The sequence below is a fragment of the Marmota monax genome, unplaced genomic scaffold (genome assembly GCF_021218885.2).
Source record: "Marmota monax isolate L192 unplaced genomic scaffold, Marmota_monax_Labrador192_F-V1.1 WCK01_AAM20220418_F8-fsc00064, whole genome shotgun sequence".
Taxonomy (NCBI): Eukaryota; Metazoa; Chordata; class Mammalia; order Rodentia; family Sciuridae; genus Marmota; species Marmota monax.
Window position 1 is genome coordinate 7,344,059 of NW_026694542.1, and position 24,108 is coordinate 7,368,166.

Genomic DNA, 24,108 nt, shown 5'->3' on the forward strand with positions numbered 1-24,108 from the left:
AGAGCTTTAGATAAAATTCTCTCCTTTTCTCTCTTATTTATTCGTTTGTTTGTTTGATTGGTTTTTGGTGCCAGGGATGGAACCTAGGGGGCCTGATGCTAGGCAAGGGCTCTATCACTGGGCTACATCCCCAGCTTAGCCTTGGGGAAAATGAACAGTATTAATATGCAACTTGGAGTCAAGAAATCAAGGGGACACAGCCTTGTGGAGGGGACAACCTCAGTACAGAGGAGGAAGTGCTTCAGGAAACACGGGATGCAAGGGGGGAGCTTCATCCAAATGGTGGGCCACCTAAGCTTTGGTACCAAACACTTCCGGGGAGCTTGCAAAAGACGAGAGCTCCAGGGCCTCCTGCTCAGAGGCTGGGGGATGGATACTATGACCTGCTCACCTTTGCAGCCTTGGGTAACTGGTTCACCGTGATTGCATCAGGGTTCCCAGGGGTGGTGGTGGTGAAACAGAGGCAGAAAAGGAGGCTCTTATGTGAACTCAGTCACTGGCTGAGGGATCTGTCTCTCTACCCATGTACCATCTTTGTTCTGTGACAGCCAGGACTACCTGTTCCTAAACGCAGTAGCTTGTGCCTCTTCCCACCCCCGCATCCCTCCCTGCCTTTCCAGGCCAGCTCACGAGACTGGTCTGTGTCCCACTGGGTCTGCTCAGGGCTCTTCCCTCATCCTCACCTCTCAATCTCATTTGTGTGTCTATGACCAGCCTTTAGGCAGGGGCAGCCCTGAGAGCAGGGGCTGGCATCTCCTCCACAGATCTTTACCCTCAAACCTCTGAGAGCCCAGCTCCCAGCTCTGTCTACCTGGGGCCAGCTGGGTGGTGACGTCGTCATTTGTTTGGGCTGACCTGGGGAGGATGGAGGCAGGTGCCACACGTACAAACTGGGAGAAGTTTATTGGTTGCAGTGAGAAGCCTGTGTACAAAGAAGGCACGAGGCGGGCAGGAGCTCCCTGCTACAGTACCGTGGAGGGGGTGGGCAGGGGCCAGGAGAGGTCCTGGGAACAAGCCTTGGCTTCCTCTGTAGCCCATTGGGGAGGGGGCAGAGCCACGTTGGCTCTGGAAGCTGAGGACAGTCAAGGACTCCACCTCTAAGCCCCCAGTTCATGGGCGGGGGGCACCAGAGTGGAGCCTGGCCTGGGGTGGGATCAGGGACAGGCTCCTTCCCTGCCCTACATTCAAGCGTCGCTCCCTCTGTGGTCTTTCCAGGCCTTTCTGAGGCTGGGGTGGTAGCAGGGGATCAGGATTGGTATCTCCTCTGCGTCCTGCCGTCTGCCTGGCTCAGGACTGGTCTCCTGCTCTCTAGAGACTTCCATCAAGCTCCAGGGCAGGCCCAGAGCCTCTGGTCCAGGATGTCCTGCTGTCTGTCTCTGTTCCTTTGGGCTGTCTGCCCTGCTAGTTCCACGGAGAGATACTTCAAAGAGGTCCATGAAAGAAAGCCACCCTGGGACCTTCTTTCTAGTTTGTTTGCTCCTGGATCACAGCATGCTGGACGCCCCTGGACAGCCTTTAATGGAACCCCAACTCTGTTGCTGGGCCCAGCTGGCTGCTTCCCATCAGTAGTTTACTCTCAACAGCAAAATCGGTCCAGTGACTATGGCTCAAGATGGATCCAGTGTGAAAGGGGTAGGCGTCACCACATTGAGGCCCCTTGGCTAGGTTCTGGCGTAGGCAGAGACTGGGACGGGGTGCGTCCATGTACCACACATGGTGCACGAGCCCAGGGCACAAGCGGCAGGCTCCACGTGTCTAGGGCACAGGGCTGCCATGTGCTCAGCATTGCAAGGTCCCGCTGGGAGGTGTCCGCAGCCAGAAGCACATGCCTCCGCCCAAAGACGAGTGTGTGCCTTGATCTGCTGGTGCCAGCCAAAGGCAATGGCCCCTGTGGACTGTCAAAGGCATAATTTATGATAAATAGGAAGAAAGGGGACACCAGGGGAGGAGGGAGTGGGGTCAGGAAGGATGTCAGTAGTATCGGTCTCGAGTCTGCCAGCTGGTCACCCAGTGCTTCTTGGTGGGCAGAGTGCTCCCTGGAGCTGGGTAGCGCTCCTCCTCCCGGATGCGCACCGCGTGGTACTTGGGCATGATCCGGTAGTAGCGGGTCCGCTTAAAGAAGTCACACTGGAGTTAGGGGAGAAGAGAAAATGCGTCAGCATACAGAGTTTAAGCGGAAGTAAGATGTGCCAGCCTCCCCCCAGACTCCCAGTCCTCAAAGCCAGGATCCTGACTCAAACATGCCCCATGTCCCTGCACTGAGATGGACAGGGAGGATTAGTTTCCCCACCCCCGGTCCAGGAGAAAGAGGAGCTGGGGAAGGCAGAGAGGAGAGGAAGAAGCTGATGGAGACCAAAGGACAGCCGCAGAGACTACTGGTGGAATGGTGGGCCAGGAGAGTGGGGTGGTCTCCCCTGACCAGCAATGGGGGGTCGGTTGCTTATCCCAAGGAGTGGGGGTACTGCTCAGTAGGAAAAGTGCTGGTTCCCCGGAGTCTACCAGTGCCCTCCTTCCCAGGGGTATAGAATCATCTGGACATGCCTCGTGATCTACAAACATGGGCCTAGCCTTGGCTCTGACCCTTTTGCAATCCCCAAAAAATCAAAGTGATCATGGGGAGGATTTTGTGTTTCCTTCTTGAGGTCTAAGTCCCTGAGAGCTAGCTTGGGGGACAGAGGGGAAGTCACACAGAGTAGCCTGCTGTCTTGAGGTGGTGATGGGGACAGAGGAGGTCAGAGCAGGCCCCTAAGCCAAGAGGAAGAGACAGGACAGAGACAGAGGCCCCGGCCAGCTGGGGCACTCGGGGAGGAGGGCCCGGAGGCCGCGTTACCCGGGTGGGCCTGGGTGGGGGCTGCCCCCCTCAGTAGTCGTCCGTCAGCCTCTCCGTCTCTGACGGCTGGCTCTTCATCTCCGCCTTCTGCCTCTTAGCTTCATACAGGGCGCGAGTGCGGGCTCGCTTGAAGAAGCCGCACTGGAGGGGAGGAGGTGGGGAGTGGCCATCAGGGGCGCTGGGGGTCGGGCCAGCAGCTCTCGGGGCTAGGGCTTAGGGCTGGGGATCCTGGAGGCCTGGGACCCGATCCCAGCCTGGTGGTGGGACCAGAGGCCGGAGCTCCTGTGTTCCCCTTTCCAGCTTGCTGTTCCCCCCATGAACCCAGGCAGGGGGTGAGACTAGAGTTGGGAGAAGGTGGGGAGGACGTGGGGTAAAGGTGGGGCTGAGATGGAAATGAGGACTGGGATGGGGAAATGTGGGATGAAGGGAGGGCTGGTGAGCGTGTGCTGGCAGGAGGTCCCAGAGTGGGAGTCCCCAAGGTGGGCTGGTGCTCCTAACCTTCCACAACAAGAGGATGATCAGCCCCAGGAGCAGCAGACCGGCACTCACAGCCACAAGCACCAGCCACAGCTCGATCTCAGCTGGTAGCTCCTCCACCAGGTCAGAGTCAATGTCCACAGAGAACTGGAGAGGGCAGAGGAAGGACTCAGCCCCTGTCTACACACTTAGACCCCAGACTCACCCTTTTTTATCCTAGCTGGGCCTGGGCCTTGGGCCCTGCTGTTTGACTTGATGCCAGTAGGGGGCAGCCAGGGACTGGATAAAGCCCTTGCCAGCCCCACTGACACCAGCAGGTCTACCTGTCCTGCTTCTTTTCACAGATCTGGCTCCAGAGGAGCAGCCCCAGATCTGGGAGGCAGCTTGGCATCTGAGACTGTGACCCACATATTCAGATTTGAGTACCAGCTCCATCCCTGATGAGCTGTGTGACCTGGGACAAGTAATTTCACCTCTCTGAATCACCATTTCATGCTCTCTGATAAGGAGATCATAATGCCTAACTCACAGTTTAGTGAAGTGACCAAAAGCATGGGTTCTGGAGCCAGAAGACCTGGGTTTGAGTCCAGCTGTGCTATTCACTAACTGCATGACCTTGGGGAAGTTGCTTAACCTCTCTGTTGCTTATCTGTAAAATGGGAACTATAATAATATCTACCGCATAGGTTGCTAGGGAGGATTAAACACATTAAATATGAATAAACTGCTTAGAGCAACACCCGCTATTCAGCAAGCCCTCCATAAACATTTACCAAAAAAAAAAAAAAAAAAAGCCACAAACAATGCATAACACCTAGTATTCATCTTCTTTCCCTATAATGGAGTGGTGTGTATATGTATGTACAGATTGAATACCCCTTATCCAAAGTATTTGGGGTGTTTTAGATTTTGGATTTTTAAAAAATATTTAATATTTATATTTGCAGGGATTTTTTCAGATTTTGTTTAAGATTTTGGATTTTTTTTTAATATTTACATTTGCAGAGATTTTACTTGTTGAGCATGATGTTCAAAAAGGTTCAGATTTTGGGAGACTGGGGTTATGGCTCATTGGCAGAGCACTTGCCTTGCATATGTGAAGCATTATGTTTGATTCTCAGCACCACATAAAACAAATAAATAAAATAAAGGTATTGTGTCCATCTACATCTAAGGAAAAAAAAAAGTTCAGATTTGTCTGGGGTTGTGGTTCGGTGGTAAAGGGCTTACTTAGCACGTGTGAGGCATTGGATTCAATCCTCAGCATCACATAGAAATAAATTAATAAAATAAAGTCATTGTGTCCATCTACAACTGAAAAAAATATATATTTTTTTTAGAAAAAGGTTCAGATTTTGAAGCATTTAGGATTTTTAGGTTAGGGCTGTTCGAAATATAAATAAATATGATTTTCCCTGATTATACATGACTTTGAATTTTAAATTTTTTTTATTTTTAAAAATATAAATGATGGGGCTGGGGATGTGGCTCAAGCGGTAGCGTGTTCACCTGGCATGCGCGGGATGCTGGGTTCGATCCTTAGCACCACATAAAAATAGAACAAAGATATTGTGTCCAGGGGCCGGGGTTGTGGCTCAGCGGTAGAGTACTCACCTCGCATATGTGAGACCCTGGGTTCGACCCTCAGCACCACATAAAAATAAATAAGTGAAATAAAGGTATTGTGTCCAACTACAACTAAAAAATATTTTTAAAAAAGATATTGTGTCCACCGAAAACTAAAAAATAAATATTAAAAAATTATCTCTCTCTCTCTCTATATATATATATATATATCTATATATATCTATATATATCTATATATATAAATAAATAAATGATATGGTTGTAGCTCAGTGGTAGAGCACTTGCCTAATAGGTGTGAGGCACTGGATTTGATCCTCAGCACCCCATAAAAATAAATACAATGAAGGTATTTGTGTCTATCTAAAACAAAAAATATTGGGCTGGGGTGTGGCAGTGGTGGAGTGCTCACCTAGCACGCATGAGGCACTGGGTTCAATCCTCAGCACCACATAAAAATAAAATAATAAAATAAAGGTATTGTGTCCATCTATAACTTAAACAAACAAACAAACAAAAATACATATATATATATATATAATGTATAAATTATATAAAGAAAATTAAATGCTCCCAGTAATTAATTTACTCTCTAGAAACAACTATCTCTATAATCTTTGGTGAATCTCTTCACTTTTTTTTATTGCATATAATCCACATTGATGGGGCCACACTACACACTCCTCTCTGACCGGCTCCTTTTTTCTCTAATATCATCATCCTTCCTTGTCTGTTGATAAAAGCCAACCTGATCTCTTCAGAGGGCCATGCAGTCACTGTAGGAAATGTACCACACTTTATTGACCCAATCTCCTACCAAAAGATGTAGATCGTTTCCAATTTTCCGCCCTCATTCACAGTGCCCTAAAATATCCCCATACACTTATCTCCGATACTTGTCCTATTAGCTCCTTAAGATACATTATCATGTGCTGGATCAAAGGAAATGAATGCTTTAAATTTTAATGGATATTGACAAATTCATCTCCAAAAAGAATCCACCAATTTATACTCCAGTCAAAAGAATTTCCCTCCTCCTATCAGTATCAGCCAGCATTACTCTTTTTAGTATTTTCCGATTCGATAGGAAAAAAACTCTTTTTTTTTTCTGTTATTTTTATCTCCTTATGACTAAATTAAACATTTGTGCTGGGCATGGTGGTGCATGCCTGTAATCTCAGAGACTCCTACTGAGGCAGGATGATCACAAGTTCAAGGCCATCCTCAGCAACTTAATGAGGTCCTAAGCAACTTAGCAAGACTCTGTCTAAAATAGAAAATAAAAAGAACTGGAGATGTTGCTCAGTGGTTAAGCACCCCTGAGTTCAATCCCCAGTACCAAAAAAAAAAAAAAAAAGAGAAACATCTGTATACCTCATGTATACTACCTACTTATATTTTTAAATATTAAAATATATATCAATACTTTGTCAAATATTCTATAAAAACTTTTTAAAAAGCAGTTTGTCATGCGTGCTTTTAGTTTCTTTACCATTTCTTTTGCTATATACAGATTTAAATTTTCATGTAATTTGTCAAATTTTTCCATTGGAACTTTGGGTTTAATAAAGTAACTCACTTTCCCCATAATTAAAGGTTATCTTCTGAATTTTTTCTGATATGTTTAATTCCTACATTTAAAATTTTCATCTAAGCCCAACATATTTTTGTATATGGCTGCACATCAGAATCACCTAGGGTGCTTTTTATTTTTGGTGCTGGGAATTGAATCTAGGGGTGCTTTACCACTGAGCTATATCCCCAGTTCTTTTTATTTTGAGACAGGGTGAAAGGGTCTTACTAAATTGCTGAGAGTCTCACTAAGGTGCTTAGGCTGTTCTTGAACTTGTGATCCTTCTGCCTCAGCCTCTGGAGCCATTGGCATTAATGGCATGTGTCACCATGCCTGACCACCTAGGGGTACTCTTTTTTTTTAATATTTATTTTTTAGTTGTAGTTGAACACAATACCTTTATTTTATTTATTTATCTCTATGTGGTGCTGAGGATTGAACCCAGGGTCTTGCATGTGCTAGGCGAGCACTCTACTGCTGAGCTACAACCCCAGCCCACCTAGGGGTACTCTGAAACACCCCTATACCATGGTCCCTTCCCCATGATCAGATTCCACTGCTCTGGAGGATGGTCCAAACACCACAAGTCCTGCAGGTGAACTGCATATGCTACCAAGCTTGAGGCCCACATAGCTCAAGAGTCTTTGCATGCTCTTAAAGATGTCCTATGCTCCATGCTCCAGGCCAGGGTCTGCAGTCCTCGTCAACATGCTCACTCACCCACGTGGTCTTGTTCTCCATGTTGATAGTGGGGACACTGGTTCGTAGGAACAGAGTAGCTGAGCCATCTACCCTGACACGGTCAAAGTCTCTGTAATCCTGGAAGGGGAAAGGGGGTCAAATGCAGAAGGCTCTCTGAGCGTCCTTGCTTGTCCCCAAGCACAGCTAATCTCTCACCCTCCCACCAGGCAGCATCTTTAAGCAGCAACCCCAAAGGGTCCATCAGTCAACACAAATGTGCATCATTCATTCCTTCATTTGTGCACCGGGTCCTGTGCTAGATGCTAGGGACAGCAGAGATAATGAAGGTCACAGTCAGGCCTCTGGGCTAAATCTGGCTCCGCACCTGCTTTTGTAAATGAAATATTTGGGACACAGAGCCACACCTACTCATTTGTGCATGGCAGCTTTTGTACTCTGATGAGGGAGCTGAGTAGACGCAGCAGGAGCCATGTGGCCCGTTCAGCTGAAAAGATTTATAAGTGAGTCATGGAAAAAAGTTTGGTATAGGTGGCAAGAGAAGGCTACAACCCTGAGTCAGGCACGATAGGAGTCACGTGTGGCTTCTCAGAAAGCTCTGTGGGTGTCCTGAGGGAGAGAGGTCACTTCAGCTGTTAAAGTCAGAAAAGACCTCACCAATGGCAAAGAGATGAAGCATCTGAAGGAGACCCTGAAGGCTGAGTAGGAGTTGACACATGGAAAACGGGAAATGGCATTTCAGGGGGAAGGAACACAGGGCCAAAGGCTTGGGGGTGCAAAAGGTACAGACACAGCTTCAGATAATGGAAATATGAGAGAAGGTCTTTTTTTTTTTTTTTTTTTTAAATCAATGAGCCACATCCCAGCCCTGTTTTGCATTTTATTTAGAGACAGGGTCTCACTGAGTTGCTTAGCGCCTCGATTTTGCTGAGGCTGGCTTTGAACTCACGATCCTCCTGCCTCAGTCTCCCAAGCTGCGGGGATTATAGTGATGGGCCACTGCACCTGGCTAAGAGAAGGTCATTTTGGCTGGAGACAAACATTACACATCCACACCCAGACATGCAGACGTCACCCTGGCATGGCCCTCAGTGACAGGGATACTGCTGTGCATAAAACACGATGCTGTCACTGCTATCACACACACACACACACACACACAGGGTCCCTGTGACCCCTGGCTTCACCCTCCCCCTGTTGCTCTCCCCACCCAGGTGGGTGGCATCGAAAAACTCCAAGCATGGGCACTGACCTCGATGAAGGTGCTGTTCCATACCCGAGCCTTCACTGTGACATTGGTGACAATGGAGGCATCAGGAATGGGGCACTCCAGCCACACGCAGCGGGCACGGCCAGTGGAACAGGACTAAGGTGGGCAGGGAACAAGAGACATGAGATGGTCTGGGTCTCTGGCTTCTCTGTGCCTTCTCCTTTCCTTCCACCCTCTAGACCGCCCCCCACCCATGGAAGCTGAAGGAGCCTGACTTCATCTCTTTAGCCACACACATTCCCGGCCTCCACACATATACCTTTAAGACATGTTCTTTGGGCCAAGCTCACAAAATGTCGGGAACAAGAGTAATGTAAACTCTAGCCCTTGCTTATATAAATGAGGTCCAAGCCCAAGACCCCCTTCCCAGCCCCTCCTGGCCTGAGCCTGCCTCCTTCCCTTCAGCTCTGTGCCTTGGGATACCACCTTCAACCTGTCCACCCAGCTGGACCTCTGCCGCTCCCAGGCCATTCCTGTCTCCCTTCCTACAGAAGATGCCTCACACATCCTCCTGCTCCTCCCCAAAACCCAGTCCTAGTGTCCAAAGCCGTGAGCATCCAGGTGGTCCCCAATAGGTAGGGACCCCTTAGAATAGAGCGGTGTCTCCTCCCTTGGTTCACAGTATGGGATGCTCCCTATCAGAATGGAACACCCTCTGAGGGCAGACAGTGGTTCTCCTGCTCTGTCTGGGGGCTCCTGAGGGCAGGTACCACCTCACCTCTGCAGACAAGTGTCTCCAGTAAGTAGTCTCTACCTTCTGCCTTCATGTGCCACCCCATGACGGGGTCAGCATGATGCTCCCCATCCCTGCCCTGACCACTCACCAGCACAGTCTCAGACTTGGCTTTTTTGGCAGCAGCCAGAGTAACAGGTGGTGGGCCCTGGCCTCCCCCTGGGTCCAATTCTCTCCTCCTGCGCTGGGGAGATGGTGGCCTGTCTCCAGGGTCCTGAAGAGGTAAGAGATTTGCTAGGAAGGCAGAGGGAAATGTGGGAGCAGGGATGGGAGAGGAGAAAGGGGGGGGAGTCAGGCTCCCAAAGGGGTATGAGGTGGGGAGGGCCTTTGGGTCCTTCAGCATGCAAATGAGATTCAATGCAAATGAGATGCAAATAAAACATTCCTGATCATGAACTTACAGAGAGAGTGAGGTTGAGAGGGTTGACAAGGTCTCCGGGTGGCGAACAGGGCCAGGACCCATTGCCATGGACGGTGATCTCCGTGGGGTAGAGCAGCCACTTGCCATTGGTGACTTCATAGGGCCACTCCAGACCCAGGACCAGGGTCCCCAGGGCCACCAATCCCTCCCCTACTGGGCTCACCTATGGGCACAAGAGATGTCCTGGTTACAGTCTTCTAGCAAACCACTCCATCTCATCAATCCCAACCCTCCCATCCTCCAACCCCAGATCCAGAATGAACCCCCATCAACTTTCCCAGGAGTCCCCAACCAGAACCCCAGAGGTACCCTTACCTGGAATTCATATTTGAGAGGGCTTCCCACGTCCTCCACAGTTTTCATGCCAGCCTCGCCCATCACAGTCCCACCAAAGAAGCTTTGTAGCCGGTGATTCACCCTAGGGTAAGAAAGCTTCTTGAGTCATGGGAGGCTGGGGTCCTGGCAGAGAGGGTGGGCACCAAGGATGGTTAACTATCGCTCCTCTGACATCAGATGGACCTGGTATAAACCTTAGCTCTGCCATGTACCTACCAGCTGTGTGTCCTCAAGCAATTTATTTTTCCTCTCTGAACCTCTGTATCTCCATCTGCACAGTGGAGTTAATAACAGTTGGAACAACACAGGGCAGTTGTGAGAAGATGATTCATTGACATATGTAAAATCCTTTGCCCAATGAGCTCTCAAGAAATGGTAGGGATTGATATCTTAGCCCTAGGGTGGCTCGTGCCTCCCCTTCTACCTGCTCTACAGGAGGATAGAACAATAAGGACAATGACTTTTGGTGAAGCGAATCGAAGACCCAGGGGCAGTGGAGACCTGAGGTTAGCAGGCCAAGAGAAGTGTCAGGGGAGCTTGGAGACAGGGAGACATGGGGAGCAGAGTTGTACCCACATGCTGAGCGAGGCCTGGAGCGTGTAGTCCACAGATAGTTTCAGAGTCACGGGCCGCAGGTTATCCTGGTGACTTGATCTGGGAAGGGAACACAGGGGTTGAAAAGAGGCCGCGGATACTACCTCACCCTGACCCAGGCTGCCTTCACAAGGCCACTCACGTGGAGAGCTGCAGCTGCACCTGAAGGTCCCTTGTGTGCAGGGTCACCCCTATGACCTCAAAGGCAATGAGCAGCTCCATCTACAAGGGCCAGAGAAGAAAAGGACATTGGGGCCCAGGAGGGATATTGCGACGGGGAAAGAGGAGAATCAAACAATAAGCTAGGAGGAAGGTTCTCTGGCCTCTTCCTGTCCTAGACCACCTCACTACCTTATTTGACTCACTTTCCCCCCTTTTTCCCTTGCAATATCTGGACTTTGGCATGACCTTGAGCAAATTACTAAATTCTATAAAGCTGAGCTTCCTCTTCTCTAAAATGGCAGGTACCTCCTCAGAGAACATTGTGAGAATTGATTTTAACATCACGTAAAAGAAACCGTTGAGCTTAGGGCGGGCACACCCCAGGACTTGGTAAATCGGTTTTCTTACTTCCACCTTATTGGGGTCTGTAAACAAGTCAGGATGGCGCCTGGCATTTTGCCAGAGGGAGTGGTTTGTGAAGTAATGCCAGCGAGCCATTAAGTGTGGAGATTCCTTATTGGTTGACTGCTGTATCTAGTTTATGTTAATTAAGATAAGCTGTGTGGAATGTATATATACCGCTCCTGTCCTACAATAAACGGCTCCTACTCCATCAATATACACAAGTTGCTCATCACCCCTGGGTTAGTTTGCTGCAGCCAGACTGCAGCACACCTGCTCTAGCTTTGTGCCCAGCTCCCTAGTGGCCCAATTTTTCTTGGTTGCTGGGCCTCATTCCCACACATACCCCCCTCCACCACCACCACCCACCAGGGCCTCCGGGTTCTTTGCTTCAAGGAAGCCCCCAGGGCAAGCAGATGAGAAGGGCAGGTGCAAGCAGGTGAGGAGGAACAGCCTGAGCCCACAAGGAGTGGGAGGATATGGCCTGTGCTCACCCTCTGGTTCCGTTTGAAGGGGTTCCCCAGTTCGCACAGGATAGTCTCATTGGCTTGGCAGGTCCCAGACTGAAGAAAGAAGACAAATAAGGTCAAGGTTGGGCTTGTCTTCCCTCCCACACAGAGCAGGGTCAGAAGCCCTAGAAGCTCCCAAGCAGAAGACACGGCAGGCAATCGTGGAGGCCAAGCCCAGAGGAGGTGGGGACACGATTAAGGATAATGCATGTAAAGAACATGAACATGGGGGTGCAAATACGCGGGGAGCCCTACTTGGGCTCGGGGCCTGGTGGTGGGCACTCACTGGGCGCACTGAGGACAGCAGCAGGGCAGGAGGCACCTCCAGGTTGAGCAATGCCTCATGGGCATCTTCCCCAGCCCTCTCCCTGCTTGGGGTGTTGGTCACATTGATGCTCAGGAGCAGTTTCCGGACGTCTCTGCTGTACTGGAGCCTAAGGAGAGCAGCCCTGGACTAAGCCCAAAGCCCAAGCCCCAGGACACTCCCCATATTCATAGGTCCTGACCCTCAGGTCTCCTAGGTGAGGAAAGTTCCTTCTCTGGCCAGGCCATGCCCCACAGTCTCACCTGGAAGACTTGGCACCTGGCCCATCTAAGTTCCTCTTTCCAGGCTCATCTAACTATGAGGCCCCGCCCCTGTCCAGTGTGGCCCCGCCCCAAGCCCAGTGAGCCAATGAGGCCCGTCGCGCCCTTGGCCAATCAGCGCTGCTAAGAGCCCACCTTTCCAGCCGCTGCAGCTGCTCAGACACGAAGTACGCTTGCATCTGCAAGTTGCTGTCGCACTTGTTGTCAGGCCCACACTCCTTCTGGAACTGGACCTGGGGCAGTCGGAGGTGTGAGAGGCTACACCCCATAGAGCGAGCCCTCACCCTGCAGCCCTCCTGGCTCGGGCCCCAGCCACCTCGGTGTGGTTCTCCTGAGTCTGCGCCTGGTTGAGGACCGGATAGGCGTCCAGGGACCGTGGCCCCAGGCGGGGACGCTCAGGCATCTTCAAGGGTAAAGAGTAGTTCATGGAGATGACAATGGGGCGGAGTTTGTCGCGGACATTGTCCTGGGGAGAGAAGGCAAGCTGAGCCAACAGTGCCCTCTCCCAAGTCACCCTCTCCTTACATCACCCTGAGCCTGAGGGAGAAGCTGGCGCTCTCTCCAACCTGAAGACCCCCTAAGTTGGCCTTGAACCCCTTAGTCCAACTATCAGATTCAGACTTTCTACCATCTTGCCTGCCCCCAAGAGATGAGACTTTGCTCTCCCTTCTGAGGTCCCTCCAAGTGGGGTTTGAGCCTCCATTCATCTATTCCCCAGGAGGAATTTTCCCCTTCCATTTTCAATCTCCCTGGAATGATATTGAACTTGCCCCTCAATCATGGACTCCTTTTTTCCCCAGAGGTGAGCTAAGATCTCCCACAAACCCCTCCCTTTTCTTAGAGGTGAGAAGGCCCTTGGCTCCATCCCCACCCGGGGGGGCTCTATCTGTTCCCTACTGTGTGCTGGATACTGCGCACTATACCCTCATCTAGAATCCATCCGCCTATGGCATTCCAGGCTGACTGCCCCTCACCCTTGACCTGGTGGAACACGGGTCTCCTCCCTGTTCTCCTCCCTCACCATCAGGAGCAGCTCCAGTGTCTGGCAGCGCGTCTCAGGCATGGAGAAGAAGCCATGGAAGACAGCTGACTGGCTGCTGGCAAAGCGCAGCCGGGGCGGGCGGCGGTCCCGGTCAGCCTCCAGGGTATAGGCCAGGGCTACAGGTACACAGGGCAGTCAGTAAGTAGCCAGGTGAGCGTGCTCCCCCTTGCCCTGTGACTGGCACTCACTGATGTTTCGCCTGTAGTTGGGGTTCCCAGCACTCTGGTTGTAAGCAAAGCACAGCTCCACTTGCACACTGTTGGTGGGAGGACAAGGAGGGACCCGTCACTGTGGGGCACAGATAGCCAAGCCCTAGCTCTCACTCCTGTACTAGGTAAAAGGGAACCCAGGGCCCTTCTGGGGAAAGGCAGGGACAAAACTGGGGCATCCACAAAGCTGGTCTGTGGTATCTCTGTCCCATTCCATCCCACTCCCCTAAGGCCAAAGAAAGTAGGATTAAAAATCACAATTGGGAGAACACGCCCAGAGAGCAAGACTTGTCCAAAGTTAAGAATTAGGAGCCCTGCCCGGTCTTGAGCCCAGGTATCTGGATCTCCAGTGCAGACCTCCTCTGTCCACCCACCACCATTAACACCACTTTGTTAGCAACTAACATTTTTTAAGCACTTAAGGTATATAAAGTTGCTGTTCTAGGGATTTTTTTTTTTTGATACATTGTCTTATGTAATTATAACAACCCTGTGAATTGTTTATTAACTCTTTTACAGGTGAGGGATCTAAGACTCAGAAATGAATAATTTGCCCAGGGTGACTCTTCCTTCTTGTGCACATCCATTCCTCTTCCCTCTTCCTCAGAGTCCTCACTCCTCAGAGCCTGCCCTCCCCCACAGTGCACAGCTGGGGTTTGAACCCACAGTCCAGAGCTCCTTTTCCTAACCACTATACTCTACTGCCCCCAATTCCCTCACTATCTCCTGTAAGAAATTCTGCTTTTTAATGAGGCTGGATAGGGACAGAAATGCTAGTCCCAGTATCAGATATCTAAAGGTGAGATATCAGGAGTGGCCAGGGGAAGGGCTTGGGGGCTGGGAACCCTTCTGGCCTGCCCATACATGAGGAGTAGGTGGTCTCACCAAGAGGTGGCTGTGCACAGTGTAGGGTCCAGCACAGCTGGCCTGGCAACCAAGGTCCTGTGGAGGATGTTGATGACGGGCCGAGCCCTGTAGGGACAACAGAAGCAGGGAGATTTCAGTGCCTCCCACCTGCCCCTGGCCATGGCTAGGGCTCAACCTTCTGTGGACCTAGTGCTGAAGATGGACGAAAATGGACTCCACACAGACAGGGATGAGGGGAGAAAGGCTCCTGTCCAGCATCCCCCTGGCTCACCGCAGCAGTACAATATGGTCCGACAGGCTCCCTACAAGCAGGTCTGGGTAGAAGTTCTCATCCACGTCCATTTGCCCACTCAGAGAGTAGCCAAAGGTGGACAAGCCAGGAAGCCCCAGCTTCTCTCCATGGATTACCTGGGGACAAGGGAAAGGGGTAGAGTCAGGTTCTGGGGAGGGAGGCCTGGGGAAATCTGGAAGGGGTGGGTGAGGGAGAGGTGGCAGGGGCAGCAGAGGCGTCCCCGGCTTTTCATACCTGCTGGGGCTGTCTGAGGAGCCCCCTGGAGCTGCTGTGGTAGATGTACACTTTGCCAAGGCCTTCAAACGGGGCTCCCACCGCAATATCTGGGAGGAGAGGCAGGAAGCGTCACCCAGGTACCAGGCCCCACATCTCCCGAACCCTGTGCTGCAGGCCACAGAGCCCCGCGTGGCATTGATCTCACCCTGCCAGGCGGTGCCGACAGCAGCAGGGACATTGCAGAGGTCTGCAGCTCAGGGTTAAAGGTGACCATCTGCAGCCCAGGTGCTTCCTTTTGCAGGTGGGAAGGCGGGTTTCGAAGAGGGGAAGTGATTTCCCCACAGTCACGCAGCAAGTCAACGCCATAGGCAAAGCCACATCCTAGATTCCTGAGCCCTGCCCAGTAACTTCCCCTTTCCACATCCCCACCAATCTAATCCCTAGATATCCTGGCTCTTCTTCTAATGCCATTTATCAGCAGGGCCTGAAAAGGAGGTGTTCCCATCTGTGGCTGCCACAGAGCCCTCATGAGGGTGCTGTGGGGTAGGTACTATTACCTCCATGTTATGGATGAGGAAAAAGACTCAGGAAACCCAGAGACACAATGAGTGAGGGAAGAAGAGGATGTGTGAGCCCGTACCTGATACCAGGGGCTGGGATTTTAATCATATCCACAGTGAACTTTTACTTCAAGTGTCAAGACTTAAAATTCATTATTTCCACAAATGAACCCAAAACATTTTATGATCTTCTTAAACTTCACTGAACTCATTCTCATTCTGCTGCACTTGACCTCATAGGGTCTGGATTATCAGAAAGCCAAGCTTGTTAGCAAACTATGTCAGCCACAGGCAGAAACTAAACGAGCCTTCCATAGGAAGTGCTTGGGCTTTACCGCCCCAAGTTTCTGGCACCCATTTTGTCTCTTCAGAGGTCCCTCTGCCTTTGGTTCCTTTTAGCTCTCAGCTAGGTCCTCAAAAACTGAGGTTGTCAGAGAAGTGACTTCTGGATAAGCGAAGGGCTCCCATGGCAACCAGGCTGACACCCTGATCTAATCCTCTCCACGACACCCCAAGTCCTACAGAGCACTGGTCATACTCCTATATTAGGGCCCCCACCTTGTCCAGTTCTAATCATCCCACACCTGACACATGACAATCCTGATCTCATCTCTCCTTCAGTCCTACAACCTCCGCCAGAATCATCTTTCAAGGTATGAAGCTATATCATATTGCACCTCTGCTCCAAAACTTTCTCTGGATGTCCCTTATACACCCCAAAACCCCAATTAGCCAATAGAAAGCACCAGTTCCTCTGCCTGGCTTTCAAAACACCCACCCCGAATCCCACACTCCCTCTCCAGCCTGTCTCTGATGGAACATTCGCTAGATTTGGCACATGGATAAGTTCCTGCATTCCCACTGCACCCCTTCTGTTCCTTCCCATTATGTACTCTCAACCCATCCTTATCAACCACTTATCACCTCCTCCAGGATCACCTGTCACCGTCTGCACATCCTCCCTCTAGGATGGCTCTGAGAAAGTTGGGCCCGAGCCCCATCCCATGTCCTCCACAGGCCCTGTCAAGCCTGGTATGCAGCTGGTGCTCAGTCAGTGGGGGTGCTGGGGAAGGGGTGCTGGCTCATACCCTGGAATCCATCCTGGTTGATGTCACCAATGCTGGCCACAGAGAAGCCGAAGGCAGAGCGACTGGGGCCATGAAGGAGGAGGGAGGGGTGGGCAGGGAAGGAGGTGCCCGCCTGGTTCATGAAGACGTAGACCGCACCCCCGACTTCCTCTTTCCGCTCAAAGTAGTAGGGAGCACCCACCAGGAGGTCCTGCCACCTGCACAGGTGAGAAAGGGCAGGGTAAATGAGAGTGTGAGGTTGGCCCCCCAAATGATGCATAACTTGCAGAATGGTGGCAGGGTACACAATTGTGCCAACGGCACCTCAGGTCCCAGTGCATGGGAAGGACACAGGAAGGGCCAACATGGCCCACTGAATAGGAAACACATGTCATGGAGAAGCCATGCAAGCAAAGATCACACCCAAACTGCCCAAATCTGTTGAAGCCATACAAAGACAGGTAAAGACAGGAAAGTGCAGGTGTCCTGCATATGGCATGCAAATACAGAGCCGCCTATCCTCTGATTGACTCACAACAAGCAGCGAACAAATGCACAATTGCAAAGTTTCCATTTTCCTGACCTGGCCTGGCCAGCCCACCTTCCCACACCTCTCACCCTGGCCCCAGAGGATGTCCCTAGATTCTCACCCATCGTTGTTCAGGTCCGCCAGGGCAATGGCGCTGCCAAAATAAGCGCCCACCTGCGTGCCTTCCAGCACCTGCCTCCTCCGCAGGTCTCCGCCCACCTCCTGGCTCAGCAAGAAGACCGCCCCCATATGTCGGTGTCGTGGGGCACCCGTCACAACAGTGATATCCATGGGATGCAGGATGGCACTGCCTACCTGCACCGTGTATCCTAGGATGAGGGGAAGGTGTTCGATAAGCCCCCAGCAAACTGTGTCCCCTTCTACTCTGGATCCATCTCCCTAGTTTCCTGAACCCCATTATGTTCAATTCCAAGTGGGACAAGAAAGTGGACCCCTGAGCGCCTGTGTCTGTGCCCCATTCCAGCCCCACTCCTCCTACACTCTGGACTGAGCTCTGTAAGGGTAGCAACTTTGCATAACGAGAACTTGGAACAGGGGCTGGCATACAAGTAGTGCTTAATAAGTGTGTACCAGTTGAACTAAATGCCATTGGTCACAACTACACTTTAGCCTCCCTCCTCCACCAGGCACTGAAGGAAGAGAGCCAGTGTATTAGGGACTGAGCCTCCTTCTTTTTTATCACCCAATGGGCCCCCAGAACTGAACTCACCAATGTAGAGGTTTCCTTGGTCCTCTGGGTCCTTGTAACTATACTCAGATAAATCCCAGTCCTTCCGCTGAATCATGTAGCTGTTTCCTTCACAAGGATTTGGGGAAAGGGAGGGGTAGGAGTCACCAACCCTTTCTCTTCCACCACGTCCAGCCCTCCCACCCCATTGTAATAACACCTTTTGTGAGCACTTTGTCATTTACAAAATATGACCCCTTTAGAAATTTCATGATGTCATATGATGGATGACTCCCATTGTGCAGATGAGAAAAGTGAGGCCCTAGGAGGGAAACTGACTTCCTACAGAGCCATGGGAACTAGCTGTAGAGGCATGGCCAGACTCCTGCCTGCAGGCTCCTGGGTGTGGACACTAGCTGATACTTTCCCACCCTCCAGATGCCTTGGGCAGGCTCCATGCCATTATCTTGTGGGACCATCCCCAAATTTGGGCTGCCTACCTGTTCCCAGGTAGAGTACCTGTGACCCTGCCAAGGTTCTAAAGGACCAGGGGGAGACAGGCAGGGCCAGGGGAGGGGGCAGAACCTCATTGTTCCATGAGCCCAGAGCTGTGGCTATGGCTGGGCCACCTGCTGGTCAAGAGGAGGAGACTGAGAGTTCCCTGCCTGTAGATTCTGTGAAATAAGGATACATGAAGAGGAGAGGAGTCACTATCACTACAATCTGTGTGATGGAGAGAGGTAGAGATGGAGGACGCCTGAGTCATCAGACACCTGTAGGACAGTATGTCCTGTAGTCCCCAAAAGGAGGGTGGCCCTCCATGCATGTGACATGAAGAAATACCCCTGGCTTTGGATAAGTGAAAAGAAAAAGTAGCAGGATAGCATGTTTAATAGGATCCTATTGGCAAGTTTTTGTCTTTTAAAAGTTATCTATGTATTCTAAGTCTGGAAGGATTCAAAAGATACTATTAGCATCAAGAAATGGGTTGAGGGCTGGGGCTGCGGCTCAGCGGTGGAGCACTTGCCTATCATGTGTGAGACACTGGGTTTGATTCTCAGCATCACATATAAATAAATAAATAAATAAAATAAAGATATTAAAAAAAGAAATGTGTTGAAGGAGATGGGTGGGAGAGGAGGGACATTTTTACTCTTTGGGGGGTGGGGTACTGGGGATTGAACTCAGGGGCACTAGACCACTGAGACACATCCCCAGCCCTATTTTGTATTGTATTTATTTAGAGACAGGGTCTCACTTTTGCTGAGGCTGGCTCTGAACTCTCGATCCTTCTGCCTCAGCCTCCTGAGTTGCTGCACCACGCTGCCCAGTGACAATTTTACTCTTTATTTTACCAAATCCTGCTTGTAATATTTAGTGGTTGTTCCAGGAGCATGTTTTATTTTTAAAGTAAGTTTTTAATCTAGGTGCAATGGTACACACCTATAATCCAGCTATTCAGAAAGCTGAGGCAGGAGGGTTGTCAAGTTTGAGGCCGGCCTTGTCTTAGCAAGACCCTGTCTCAAAAATATAAAGGGTTGGGTATGTAGCTCAGTGGTAGACTACTTGCCTACCATGTGTGAGGCCCTGGGTTCACTCCCCTACATCACAAAAATAAATAAATAAATAAGTTTTTAGTGGCTAAGTTGCAGTCAGATGGACCCACATGACAATTCAGGTTTCAGAACTTATTATTGGCCACAGGCTATTTATTTCACTTCTCTAAGGCTCAGTTTTTTTATCCTATAAAATGAATATTATAAGAATACTTGCCTTGTAAGAGTATAATTAAGACAGTCCCTGGCACACAGTAAATGCTTTAAAATAGTGGAAGTCATGGTTGCCACTGTTGGCACAAGGTCTTCTGCCCATCTCTCCTGCCCCCTAGTGGGGATGGTCTGGGGTGGGCAGTCCCAGTGGCTAACAGGGTAAGGGGTGGGGTGGGGGTGGGTGGTGAGTGCTCTCTGCTCCTCCTCCCTTTTTCCATGGTCCCCACCTTTCCAATTGTAGGCACCAGGGGCTCCGAAGTACACGGTGTTCTGGGTAAAGCCTCCACTGGTGCCCAGCTGGCACATGCCCGTCTCCAGGTAGTCGGTGTTACTGTTGCACATCTCGTTGTGGTAGGTCTGCCAGTCATCGCTGGCATCCAGCTCTAGGTCGTTGCCCCGCACGTAGCACTTGCCTACCATTCGCCGCTGGTCCTCCGACCCTGACCACAGCACCTGGGTGTAGCGGTGGGCACAGACCTGGGGAGCACCCCCCAACACATGAGGCCTTAGCCAGAGCAGGGGCCCAGGGAAAGCTGTCTCCTCTGGCCCAGGCACCTCGGGCTTTGTGGGACTGAAGGAGAACCCCCGGCTTCTTTTCCTTTCTATGGTGATAATTAAACTCACATTCCCTTTCCAGTACCCAGAAATCTGTTCTGAAGGTCAAGAGCAATTTTTGGAAAATTTGTAAGGACTTGAGAGTAGCTAAGACAGCTAGGAGAAAGGATGAGGGAAGGTGGGGCTTAGGTTCTAAAGTCAAAAATGGGTCATTTCCAGAGAGATTAGGGGACTTGCTTCTCTCTGTCCCCAGATGACCCTGTCTGCTTAATAAAAGGACCATTATTAAACCGGAATAATAATAGTAATACTCATAATAATAATAATAGCAGCAGCTAACACTTACTGAGTGCTTACTATTTGCCAGACATTAACAACTCCATAGTGTGGGGACACTTATTTCCCCCGTTGTAGATAAAGAAACCAAAGCACAGAGAGTTTAGTAGCCTGTCCAAGATCTCACGCCTACATAGAGGCAGAGAATATTCAAACCAAGACCCTCTGGCTACATAGCACAAGATACTGTGCTGCCTCATAAAGGTGACTCTACACACATCTCCAGGCCTCCTGCAGCTACTCAATATAGATTTATTGGACAAACCAGTGAATCAGATTAGTGTGTTCTAGGGCTGGGGGTGTAGCTCAGTGGTAGAGCATGTGTTAATAAGCATGCTCCAGGCAAGAACACAAAAAGAAGAAAAAGGGGGGTGTTTTAAAATAGCCTAGGGCCAGGCACAATCAGAAACTGGCCCCATTCTTGTTTATTTGCTTTTCCCTGATCCCTTCTAGCTGTGAGAGCCACTAGCATGTCACATGAGCCTGTCCTAAGTTTCTAGGACTAGCACAGTGCTTGGTACTCAGTAGGTACTCACTAAATATTTATGGAATGATTGAATGGGTGAGTGATTACCTCATTGCTAAGGACCCAGGATCTAGAATGGCTTTAAATGGTCTCGTTGACCTATAACCATTCGCAACAGGGGTCACAAAAACGTGTTTCAGTGAACTGATGCAAACCTGGAGCTCTGAATAGTGTTCAAAGGTGACAGAAATCACAGCAGTGATGGCTACAGGGGTGGTAACTGACTATAAAGAGGCACAGAGAACTTTCTGGGGTGATGTACATATGCTTCATCTTTCATGCGTGTTGATTACGCAGGTATATACATATTCCTCAAAACTCACAGAAACGGGCTGGGTGAGTAGTTCAGGGGTACAGCACTTGCCCAGCCTGTGTGAGGGCCTGGGTTCCATCCCCAGTAATATAAAACAAAAACAAAACAAAAAACCCAAAACAAACAAATAAAAAAAAACCCTCTTAGAAACTTCAAATCTGTACATTTCACTGTATGTATATTTTACATTAATTTTAAAATGAAAACAAAAATGTCCATCTGGGCCTTGGAAATTGAGACCCCAGGGGCCAACACTAAAGGATGTGTGTAGGAAGTGACAACTGACAGCAGGGAGTAGCCTCCAAAGCAGAGCTGGGTAAGCTGGGGTCAGCAGGGCTGCGTCTCTTCCGGCAGCCTGCCTCCCAGGAAGGAGGCAGGCCAGCGCCCAACAGCCTGGGGCCCTCTCTGCCCTTTGCTCCTGCAAGTTCCCACGAATAAAGAACACCCCATGTGGGTGCGGGGAGGAAGCGGGTGATTCAGACAGGACCCAGGCCATGCCCCGCCTTGGGAGACAGCCAGACACATACCCCCTCCCCTGGAGTACAGAGTGCAAGGATAGAGAGGCCTGTGGAGACGCAGCCACTGGAATGGACACTTGCAAAGACCACATGCATGCACCCCTGGAGAAGGAAGGAGAGAGCAGGCAGGGCAGGGCCAGCAGTGAGTGCCCACTTACCAGGACTCTGCCTGCAGGGCCCTGGCTGGCCACAGTCACCCCGAGCCACATGTCCTCAATAATGTGATGGTCAGGGTCACCTAAAGGCATGGGAGGGATCATGAACCAGGGCACCTTACCCTATATACCAGTGCCCCAAACCCCCAGAGGGCAGTAGTTCTTTTAGACTCCCAACCCCAGTAGGGCAGCCCCGGCTACTCCCCTCTTCAGTCCGTCATAACTTTGGTATCTACCAATCCCACATCTGCTCTAAGGCTCGCTGTTTTACTAGTCACTAGATCAGAAATCACTAGAAACTGCATAAGCAAGCCTTGTCCTCTTGCTGTGCCTCCCCACCAGACACTGCTCCTCACTTTTCTCCGTGATGTCCATCCGCTCACAGTCGTTCTTGTGGGCAGTGAGGGGACACAGGTACACAGCACCAGTCCGGTTGGTGTAGCCATCAGACACAGCGAGTTCCCTGGGGGCACCAGCCAGGAGCCTGGGGGCAGGGAGGCAGGGGGTTCCAAGCTCAGACTCTCCCAATCTCCCCCCAGCCAACTTGTCATTCAACACCCAGTTACTGAGTATTGGCTCTGTGCCAGGCTCTGGGGCTGGGACAAGAATGGACCCCAGCCCCTGCCCTCCAGGAAAGAGCCCAGGCAGGCAGGAACAGACAGTAAGTGCCACAGGAAAAGGACACAGAGAGACCTGCAGAAGAGGGTGTCTGAGGACAATGACCAGGTGTCACCCGATGAAGGGGGGCAAGGGCACTTTAGGCAAAGGTACTGCATGTGCCAGGGCCAGGAAACATGAGGAAGCAGGGTGATTCAGAGCTCAGGCCCTCCATAGAGTCGGAGCCCAGGAACATCCGGGGAGGGACAGGAGGAGAGGGTGGGAAGGGCCTTGGAGGAGCCGCAGAGGGCAACCCAACCAGATGACATGGTCAGATCTGGGTTTTCAAAGGAATGTTTTGGCCTCAGAGATGAAGGTAGAGGGGAGGAGTCCTAGAACTGGGTTCCAATGACCTGACACTTTGAACGATGTGATCCAGCAGCCCTGTTCCAGTGTATGGGCAAGGACTATTGCCTTGCCTCCAGAATCCATCTTTGGGGACATGACATTGACAATGAGCTCTTACAAGGGTGCTTAGAGCCCTGGCAATCCATCCCACGCCAAAGGGGTGGCTGGAACCAGAGGGATCAGCCCTGAAATATTATCTCTGAGGATAGTCGTGGGGCCATGACCATCAGACATCCTCGTGAAAGAGGCAAATTCCTCAGCCCACCACTGACCTTCTCCATCGAATCCAGGGTACCCCTGCTGGAGAACCCAGTTCTTCCATGCCTCCTCCCCAGAAGTGTCCCTGCAGCCTCTCAGTGTTCTGCCAGGACCCCTCCTCGATCCTGATGATGCCAGTTTCCTGGATGGCAGGCACCTTTCAGGTGCTCCTCCAACTGGCCCCAGAAACATTATCACCTTGAGGCCCCAGGCTCAGAACTTGGGCTCCAGGGCTCCCATCAGACTCTGGAAGTGCCAAGCAAGGGCTGTGCCTGCAGCCTCTGCCAAGGACCTACTTATGAAGGAGGCAGGGAGTGGGTAGGGCAGGGCCAGGCAAGCTGGGGCCTGGAGTGTCTCCTCCCACTGGGATTCAGGAATGCACAGCCTGGGGTGCTGGGAAGGGGCGTGGCCTCTGCCTGCACCTCACATCTGCAGCTCAAACCTCACCCTGGGGAAGTGTTCCTGGGAGTGAGGGCTGGGCTTCCCCAAGAAGAGTAACATTATGAGATTATGAGCCCTGCAGGGAGGCTGACAGGAGCCACAGTGGCCTAGTCAGTCTCCTTCTGCCTGGGATGGGGAGGGTGGCTCAGTGAGTCCACTGTCTGACCACCCATGGACATTCACCCCCAGGGCTCCTAACAGATGAAGAAAGCCAGGGCCCCGTGGGAAAGGAACATCACAGCCTGGGAGCTGGTGACCTTGTTCTAGGATCTATTCTGTCTCCAAGGGTAATTTCCTCTCCCAGAGCCTGGATTATCTCATCTGTAAAATGGAAACAGCAGCTGTCTTACCCACCTTTGGGGGTTATTGGAGGAATAAATGGGTTCACTTGGTAAAAAGCTTTCTGACTATGAAGCCATGGCTGATGTGGTCACTGCTGTTCTGATTTCTTGTGGCACCAAGACTGGCTCTAGCATGACCCCAGACTCCCTTCAGGGACCCCAGGAATTTCAGTCCTAACACAGGTTAGGAGGCCTGGAGCAGAGGGGAAAGGAACAGAGTACTGCCATCCTTTAGAGGGAGCAGGG

General features: G+C 51.0%; 1 protein-coding gene across 2 annotated transcripts in view; it reads right to left on the bottom strand.

Annotated features, from left to right (window-relative positions):
• Positions 1 to 884: 884 nt before the first annotated feature.
• Itga3 (integrin subunit alpha 3) overlaps positions 885 to 24,108 on the bottom strand; it is a 28,934-nt gene continuing 5,710 nt past the window's right edge. Inside the window, exons 1-26 of one of the 2 annotated variants that reach the window (XM_046420448.2) lie at positions 23,095 to 23,352; positions 22,174 to 22,301; positions 21,821 to 21,900; positions 19,642 to 19,891; positions 17,688 to 17,774; positions 17,079 to 17,286; positions 16,450 to 16,646; positions 14,820 to 14,908; positions 14,565 to 14,701; positions 14,312 to 14,398; positions 13,406 to 13,473; positions 13,197 to 13,333; positions 12,492 to 12,641; positions 12,311 to 12,408; positions 11,877 to 12,024; positions 11,576 to 11,644; positions 10,660 to 10,739; positions 10,500 to 10,577; positions 9,903 to 10,005; positions 9,568 to 9,750; positions 9,258 to 9,380; positions 8,416 to 8,529; positions 7,185 to 7,283; positions 3,329 to 3,454; positions 2,831 to 2,971; positions 885 to 2,127 (exon numbers count right to left, since the gene is read on the bottom strand). In XM_046420448.2, the coding sequence (XP_046276404.1) occupies positions 2,861 to 2,971; positions 3,329 to 3,454; positions 7,185 to 7,283; positions 8,416 to 8,529; positions 9,258 to 9,380; positions 9,568 to 9,750; positions 9,903 to 10,005; positions 10,500 to 10,577; positions 10,660 to 10,739; positions 11,576 to 11,644; positions 11,877 to 12,024; positions 12,311 to 12,408; positions 12,492 to 12,641; positions 13,197 to 13,333; positions 13,406 to 13,473; positions 14,312 to 14,398; positions 14,565 to 14,701; positions 14,820 to 14,908; positions 16,450 to 16,646; positions 17,079 to 17,286; positions 17,688 to 17,774; positions 19,642 to 19,891; positions 21,821 to 21,900; positions 22,174 to 22,301; positions 23,095 to 23,144 (3,000 nt within the window). In that variant the 5' untranslated portion in view covers positions 23,145 to 23,352 and the 3' untranslated portion in view covers positions 885 to 2,127; positions 2,831 to 2,860. Of the gene's footprint in view, positions 2,128 to 2,830; positions 2,972 to 3,328; positions 3,455 to 7,184; positions 7,284 to 8,415; positions 8,530 to 9,257; positions 9,381 to 9,567; positions 9,751 to 9,902; positions 10,006 to 10,499; positions 10,578 to 10,659; positions 10,740 to 11,575; positions 11,645 to 11,876; positions 12,025 to 12,310; positions 12,409 to 12,491; positions 12,642 to 13,196; positions 13,334 to 13,405; positions 13,474 to 14,311; positions 14,399 to 14,564; positions 14,702 to 14,819; positions 14,909 to 16,449; positions 16,647 to 17,078; positions 17,287 to 17,687; positions 17,775 to 19,641; positions 19,892 to 21,820; positions 21,901 to 22,173; positions 22,302 to 23,094; positions 23,353 to 24,108 lie in introns of those variants that run through there. The other variant, XM_046420447.2, reaches the window with a different exon arrangement.